At 43.1% G+C, this 8,365-nt stretch overlaps 1 protein-coding gene across 4 annotated transcripts in view; it reads right to left on the minus strand.

Annotated features, from left to right (window-relative positions):
• Nucleotides 1-8,365, minus strand: part of MAATS1 (MYCBP associated and testis expressed 1) — a 31,055-nt gene that overhangs the window by 4,088 nt on the left and 18,602 nt on the right. For 3 of the 4 annotated variants that reach the window (XM_017731898.1, XM_008631886.2, XM_017731896.1), the window contains exons 12-15: nucleotides 7,382-7,453; nucleotides 5,731-5,877; nucleotides 3,065-3,286; nucleotides 1,102-1,250 (exon numbers count right to left, since the gene is read on the minus strand). In XM_017731898.1, coding sequence (XP_017587387.1) covers nucleotides 1,102-1,250; nucleotides 3,065-3,286; nucleotides 5,731-5,877; nucleotides 7,382-7,453 — 590 coding nt within the window. The remainder of the gene's footprint in view (nucleotides 1-1,101; nucleotides 1,251-3,064; nucleotides 3,287-5,730; nucleotides 5,878-7,381; nucleotides 7,454-8,365) is intronic. The other variant, XM_017731899.1, reaches the window with a different exon arrangement.

Raw genomic sequence — 8,365 nt, forward strand, 5'->3', positions numbered from 1 at the left:
CTCTTTCCAAGGGAGTGTATTGCCATGGCAGTAGTTGTCAGCTGGGTCTCTCTTTATCTTACAAGTAGGTGACAGTGTGACTATTCTCCTTTGCACTGCCAATGTGTTCAACAGTGCATTGGAAAGCAGGAAGAGGATCACCCTACATTCCTTATCCTCAAAGGTATTTAGCTCAGTTCCCTCTGATGACAAACTGAGTTAGACACACAGATATTGCTGAGGATTTGTGTCTTTGTCAATTTAGTCTTTGGCCTATTGCTGAGTTTGCTAAATTCTTCCCTTTTGTGACTCTGCACTTGGCTGGCCCCCATGCACTTTTCCATGCCAGTGTTTGGTGGGTTCCCAGTTGGCCCAGGGGCTGCATGCATTATCTACGCTTCATTCTCCCCAAGGATTCCAACATTCTGCTTGTATTCATCTAGATACAGAATACACAGCTGCTGCACCATAGGAGAGTCACTGTGTCATTGGGATTTTTATGGCTCCATTCCAAAAAAAGGGCATAGAAACTGAACTGGGGGTTTGGCAGGTCCTAAAAAGTATTCGCTGCTGATGCCCCAGCCAAACACAAGACTGTGGTGTTCTCAACAACTTACTTTACTCAAAGTGCCTTGTCAGGCAGCCATCAATATGAGTGACCTCCATGGAAATTGGCAGCTCCTTAAAGAACAGCCACCCCAGAATGAAAGGCTGCTGTATAGCTGTATCTTTTAGGATCTCTTTCAAATGGATTTTCTGTAGTAGTGTAAATAAATGAAAAGATCGGTATGAATGGGTATTGCTTTAGGCAGTTCCCAGATTCACTTAAAGCTCAGTCACAGCCTCACACTGGTGTGGAGAAATCTAAAAAGGGTGATTCACAGATCACACAAGTGATTTGCAAAGGGAACCTGGCACATATAAGGCTTTGATGGATTTATATGTGTGTAGCAGGTAGGAACAGCGTGGTTCCCATACAGCAGCCACAGTAATGAAGCAGCCATGAGCAGCATTGCTCTGCCCTTCCCATGTCTTGGATGATGCACACAGCCACAGATGCACATGGTCAGTCAGGTTCTAAACTGCGGTGAACAGCCCCTCACGTGCAGTTTAATAACCTACCGACTTTCCATTTCGTAAGCGATGTCATTGATTTCTAGAGCCCTTTTCTGAACCTCTTCCCTGGCTTGCTCTTCAGCTGTCCTCTCCATGCTACTCAGGATAATATCTTCCAAGTAGGTGTCAATAGTTCTGTGCTGAACATTCACCACCTAGAACAAAACACCAAGACATTTGTCATAGGTTAGCAAGCATAGTCCGGGCATAGTGGAAGATTTTAAGAGAAGCATGAACAACAGATTGGGAACTGATAGAACCTATCAGCTAAAGCTGCAAGTCGGGGGAAAGGACTCACACGCAGGCAGAGAGACTCCTCTTCCTAAATGGACTGAACAATATTTGGAAGTGGGCGGCTGTCTCGTTGTGATAATGTTTTCATAGCATGAGCAAGAAGAGACTTCTCTTTCTAAATGGACTGAACAAGGTTATTATGGAAGTGGTAAACAGACTGAACATCTTAAGGGTTGTCTTTTCACATTGTCAGTGGGAGAAGGGAGGAAGGTGGGGGGAGGAGGAGAGTTCTGAAGGTGGTATAATTTTTTTTTCTTCTTTTAGGTCTGTTAATAAACTTCTTTATATTCTTTCAAGTTTGGTGCCTGCTTTGCATTTCTCCTAATTCTTATCTCACAGCAGATAAACAGTAATGAGTATTTTGGACCAAACCACTACACTAAATTGGTGTTTCCGCCCGGTTACAAACCGAACCCGTGACAACATTGCTCCTCTGCCTATTGCTGTGCCAGGAGCATAGTGGAAGATTTTCAGAGAAGCATGAACAACAGATTTTCACAACACTCTTTGCTTCAGGCAGGCCAACCTGAGATTTGTTTTCAGAGATGCTTTCTGTAAAAATTTATTTTCTAGTTATTCTTTCTGAGAACTGATTGAACAGAAACAAGTGCAGAAAAGAATGAAGGGTGGAAGAAAACCTATTCACAGATCCAATTCTGGTGCAGCAGGTTAGTCCTGTGAATGCAATGGCAGTTGCTCCCTGAGTTCTCACGGTCCCCTGAGCAACAATTGCCAAGTAATAATCCTGGGTATTGACTTCAGTAAATAAATCAGTTTTCATTCAAGCAAACCCCGAAGGAAAAGGTTCCATCAGGCCAGTCAAAAGCCAAGATAAAATTATTGGTTTCCTTATAATGGTTGTAGAGCAGAGATTCTAGAAATGGGTGTTTTCCTTCTGCTAATCTGAAGGGCATAAGCTTATGGCATCTTGACCTGACCTGCTTACCACTCAGAAATACAGAAAATATAAGAGGAGAAGCTAAAATTAAAAAAAAACCAAACAAAAACAAAACATGATGCCAGACCCTTTTGGTATTAACCACCTCCCACAAAGTTTGGAAATTATTGGTTTAGTCAATTAGGCTCCACTCATGCCTTTCAACGGGGAGAAATATGCTTCATGAAGTCAAGAGCTAGGAAATAGGAATAGGACTATAGTTATGGAATATGGTTATTCAGTGTTTTTTTCCTTGATTTCAAGGTTATTTTATCCATTATCATTACTTCAAAATAAATTTTGTACCTCTTGTTATTTGCAGTCCACTTGGGTGGGGTGGGGGAGGCAAAATCTTTCCAAACCCTTGCTTAAAGGCATCCTTCCTGGGAAAGCACCTAATAGTTCTGCTGGGCAGACCATGTGCTGCCAAAACATTATCCCTAAAGATGATCTAGGTACATCTGTTCTCCATAGGTGTTTGTTGTAGAAATTTAGAAACCTACACCCATTCATGACAGGCCTAACAACTCTGTCTGTAGGGGTATTCAGATCATCCTTAGTTTAATGGGCATGACTGTCTCAGGAAGGAATCATGCTCTCTTCACTACGCTTAGCCCCTAGTTTTAAAACTAGCCATCACCATAGTCAGAGCTGAAGTAGCTCCCATCCATCTGGACCTTCCCACAAGGAGGCAGCTCCTACAAACTGCCTATAGTCCCACCAGTCTCCCTCTCTTGCCTGTCTGAAAATCTCATCTTCCTCCTCCCGCCGGCTCTCTTCCAGCTGACGACGTCCGCTCTCCTCTGCCTCCCGCATCCGTCTCTGCCTCTCAGCCAGCATGACCAAGGCATGGATCTTCCGTTCTTCTTGCAGCCTCACCAGCTCTTTGGACAGAAAATCGAGCATGTTCGCCAGTGTCCTTCCTTCTACTGTGGCCAAGTCTCTTTCCAGGGATGACAGCTTTTAAAAGAAAAATGCAAAGAATTTGTGTTACAAACCCCAGGAACGTTGTACTTAGTCCCAGGACTACCACAGGCATGTGAGACAGTGCTGCAGCATCCACTCAGACCAGCCATGGGACAATCCCAGGAGTTTGGCATTCTTCATGTGTTACATGCCCTGACTGGTTTCTGCACAGTGCAGCCATGGGTACCTGTAGTTTTAGGCAGTGAACCTAAAATTGTACAACTGTGCTAACTGCTGACAAATTCAAATTGGCAGTCATTATATTAAGTTTGCAGAAGTGCAAATGAGACCTCAAAATACCGGGTAATGCAAAATCAGAGTCTGTGACAGAGCTGAGACAAGATTCCAGGTGTTCAGCATTACTCTGCCACTCACTCCTTGTTCCAAGCACATCGTGTTTTATGGGTTGGATAGGTGTGATTGCACTACAGAAAGGGACAAGACCTATGGGCAGTTCATTATCTCCAGCACAGACTCTGAAGCCACAGGCCTTGGCAGGAGGGAATGGCTGGAACTGGCTGGGATGCTGTGTTTTGTTGAAATGAACAGGCAATTGCAGAATAGACCTAAACATAAAAGTTGAAGTGGAGCTGAAATATCCCAGACAAGTAATAATAAATCAGTTTTCTTATACAGCTGTTCCATTTGCCCAGGCAGTGTTTCAAAGAAAGTGGGATTGTCAGTGCTGCACATATCTAGAAGTGACAGCACTTAGCCCAGAGGTGGTTCAGACAGAAGATGGTGATGCAGGAACTGCACCACCCCACAGGGAGGGATAACAGTGCTCCTTCCTCTTCATTGCTCCAGGTGCTGTATATAAAACTGGTGTGAAATGGAGGAAAACAACTCAGGAACACTCTTGTCTTAGATTTTTGTTACATATGAGTCGGAAATTCTCCACTCCTCATCTCTGACTGTTTTACGTGGAGTTTCTATCCTCTTTTGGCAGAAGAACTTCTTTTATGCTGAAATGGTCAAAAGCCTGAAAAAAACCTGTGACCACCAAAACCTATAGAACTGAGAGTCATCACTGACTTCCTGAAATAGCCACACACATAGAAAACCCTGCATATGCATTTCAGAGAGTTCTGAAGTTCAAAATGTTTGAAAACCTGAGCCTTGGACTGTGAACCTTCAGAGACAATAAAAAACAAAAGTGCGAGCAGAAGAGGCCAATACCACCAGAGGGGGATAGTGGCTCTCCCAAAAGGAAATTCTGAGATCAGAGGTCAACATCTTTACCATTTGCTCTCTCTCCTTCTCTGTGAAAGTCATTATGGTATTTGAACTGCTTTCTCCTTCACTCTCACCTGGGCTTCCAGAAGAAAAGGAGCACTGCAAGTTTCTAATGTCTAAGGCTTTTATTTTTCTCTTTAATTCCTCAGCAGAAAAATTCTGTATTCCTGCATTCCACACCTGGGCTTCCTTAGCATGAGGGAGTATCTGGACATGCTAAATGGTAAATGATAAAACACAGTCACCTGGTTCAATTTTTACTGAGATCTAAGGGGAAATTTTGTTGCTGCCCAAGCAACAGGAAACAGTGGTCTGGCTTCATCTCCACCAGGTAAACTGACCAGTGGATGCTGTTATTGTAATATGGAAGCTGCAGAATTGCGTCACAGCTGGTCATTGGAAAAACAGCAGACTAGTAAAAACTACAAGAAAACTTGCAGGAATGTGATAGATATTGTATTCTCTGAAATGTAGTGAACTCTGGACAAAATTTCTTCATGCTCCATTCCAGACCAGCATCTGCCATTTTATTCACTTTGCTCTGGAAGGTTGTGGCACTGTAAGGAAAAAATTTCTTTGCTCTGCATAACAGTGGCAGGTACCTCAATGTGTCACCATTGCTAAGGTCCTAGAAGTCTTGAGCCCAGCAGGATTTACAAAGTAAGTTGGCTTTGGCTTCCTTTGTGAGGTTTTATGCATGAGGAGGAGCCTGAGAGAGTGCCAAGCTAGAAAAGGGACGGGGAAATGACAGAGCAGTAAAAAACACTCAGTAAAACATGTGACAGATGTGAGTGACAAGCATGTATTGTGATGCCAGGTCATAGTAGCAGTCAAATGGATTGAAATGTGGGAAAACTGAGGGTCATCTGACACTGCAGTTTGTTCAAAGCCCTGTAAATATAAATAAGTGCTCTGTCTGCAAACAAAGCAAACACAGCCTGCATAGCAGCTGTGGTCAGGGTGCCTCAGTCTGTTTTTGAGATTCCCCAGAGCCTCCAGAGCAGTGAGAGAGCAATTTTAGCCCCTCAGGCATTCAGTGCTTGGCCTGTGCTAGGAGAGCTTTATTGTTATTGGGGTGCCTTCTGTGCTGTGGATAATAGAAAACATAAAAAATTAAATGTGAGAGTGTTGTGGTACTGCAAGCACAGAGTGCCCGGTCAGGACAGAGCTGTGAATCAACCTTGCCATCTATGCAAACAAACCTGGCGCATTTGTGAGTCCTGCTGTCGCTGTAAAGACAGTGTCATTTGCTTCTCTGCCTTCAAGAGCAGCTGTCCATCCTCCTGGAGCGCGTGAGTGGTGCGCAGCTCCCGGATCAGATCCAGGCGCTTCTCCTTCCCTTCAAACATCTTTAAAATAAAGGCAAACAACTGAGCATATTAAATGGAGAACACAGAGCAACATGGTTTTGCCAGCAGAGCACACCCTTTTTCTCCAAGTTGCAAGGTCAGCTGCTACCAAGACCTAGTTCTCTGTAACAAATTTGTGGTTGCATTTAGGCAAACGCTACAGCTGTCAGGTAAATCTTGCCTAAACCCTTCTGCACAGAAGATGAAAATTGAGACCTTCTGCTGTGGAGTATAGATAATCCCTTGCCACTTTTTTTTTTTTTTTAAATTATTATTCTGTTTGGCTTTATCCAGAACTCAAACAACAACAACTGGAATGTGGACCAACACCACCAATGTCAAGTGAAGGGGGTAATAGTCTTCTGCATACCCTGTTACATCAGCCTCAATGTCAAAGCTGCACAGTGTTTCAACACCTTTTGTTGTCTGACCTTCATCTTGAGGGAGCCCAGTAACAGCCCAAAGCCATAAATTGGTGGGGAGGTTGCTGGAGCTGCTGCCATCCCTGTTATGGGATTATGTGGCCCAGCCCACCCTGATACTGTTTTATTTTCAGTCCCACTCTCTTCCAACAGAACTTCCAGGAGCAACAAAAGATCACTCAACCCTGCTCAGGCCATTCTCCAACTGAGTCATATATTTCTGATCCAGCAGTAGCTGGAAGAAGATTTCTACAATGGTGGGACATTTCATGCTCTGAAAGTCAACAGTCTTTCAGTGGCCTCAAACATCCTTCTCATAGATCATTACACAACTGGAGAAGACTCAGGAAGTCTATATTCCACCTCAAGCTACTTTCACAGTATCGTATTGTTTGCTAAAGCTCAGGGTCCTGCACGGGAACACTTCAGAACACTAAAGAGTTACAAGAGAGAGAGAGAGTACCAACTGCACTCTCTGTGGACATGAAAACAAACCTTCTGGACTGATCTTACCACAAGTGACAGACTTGCTTAATACAAAGCCCACAAGGCATGGCTACTCAATCAATTTTTAGTTACACCCCCTTCTGTACCCCTGAAAGCAGAATGATGGGCCCTGCACATCATGGTGGTAGGTTTCAGTTGCTCCTCATCTGGGGTCCAGCTCACCACCAGAGGAAACCAGAAAGAGGGTATGGAACACAAGCTGCCCTGCTGGGATGTGGGAGGTTTCTTGTGCCTGGGATCTTGGCATAATCATGGCAAAATGTACTCATGGTCCAGATCTAGTCTAAAATCTGCCATTTGAGTAATTCTGCTATGACACATCTAATTAAACAGCTGAGTGCAGGGGACGGCAAGAACAGGGGGTCACTCACAGATGTGTTGGAACCTAGAGGTTCCTGCAAGAAATTTGAGCTGGAGAGCAGACTTCAGCTTTGAAGGACTCCAAAAACACATGGGAGGATATGCTGCAGAAGCCTCACTACCCCTATTAATGATGAGAAGATTGCAAGCACCCTTTGTAATCAGTCATTCCCACCATCATTCTGAAGACTGACATAAACAAAGAGACAGAATACCATGTTCTGAAGAGCCCTGCCTCGGAGCAACTTCTGCAGACAGATCACTGCCAAGTCTATTTCCTCTTCCTCCTGCCAAAACACAACAAATATCCACACAGTAATTAATTATTTCTTTGGAGACTGGGATTTCTGTAGTTTATCTAACTATTAAACAGTCTAACTCACATCTTGTCTTCTCTTGGTTGTTTCTGAACACTATTCTTCTAATTTCTAGGGAAAGCAAGATGAATCAGAGTAACATGTACTTCCATGTTTTACAAGGGATGGGGAAGAAAGGTCCTATAATTAGATGTTATTTGAGATTTTAGAGGGTCTTTAGAGATGAGAACCTAATGATAAGGAGATGTTGATGGAGAAAATTATTGTATGCATTGTAAGTACTATTTGTAGCTTGACTGAATCTAAGTTTGCAAAATGAACATCAGCTACATTAATTTAACAGGTCAAGACACTAAGGGTATAGAACATGTCCACGAGAGCTGTTAACCATAAAAAAGGGTTTTAAATTAAAAGGAAACACATACAAATTTTCTTTTGATATGTATTTGAGTGGTGATCTTTATCAGAGTAACTCAGTAAATTTAAGACTCACAAAGTGATAGTTTGGAAATAAAATTAACTACAGTCTATTGTGATTTTTCTCTTTGAGAGACAGAGACAGAACTTTACTGGCCTAGCATTGTGTGATTGATGCCAACTTGGAAGAATGACGGAGCATGGTGGGAAAGGGAAGATGATCACAGAGGTAAAAAAAAAGGGCTTATTTGAAATAGAGGAAGTAGACAAAGCACAGACGGCAGCATTTTTTCTAGGCGAGGGGTCTTCTAGTTTAGAGTTGACAGCAGGAAAAGAAAAAAATCCACTGGGTGCCTGAGAAAGATAAAAAGAAATCTGAAAATTGGCAGCAAGGTCTTTTTAATAAAGAACCTGTGAGGTCTGCACTGACATGTGGTATTTAAGAAGTGCTGGAAAAACAGGGAA

This window comes from Corvus brachyrhynchos, unplaced genomic scaffold (assembly GCF_000691975.1).
Source record: "Corvus brachyrhynchos isolate BGI_N302 unplaced genomic scaffold, ASM69197v1 scaffold3, whole genome shotgun sequence".
Classification (NCBI taxonomy): Eukaryota; Metazoa; Chordata; class Aves; order Passeriformes; family Corvidae; genus Corvus; species Corvus brachyrhynchos.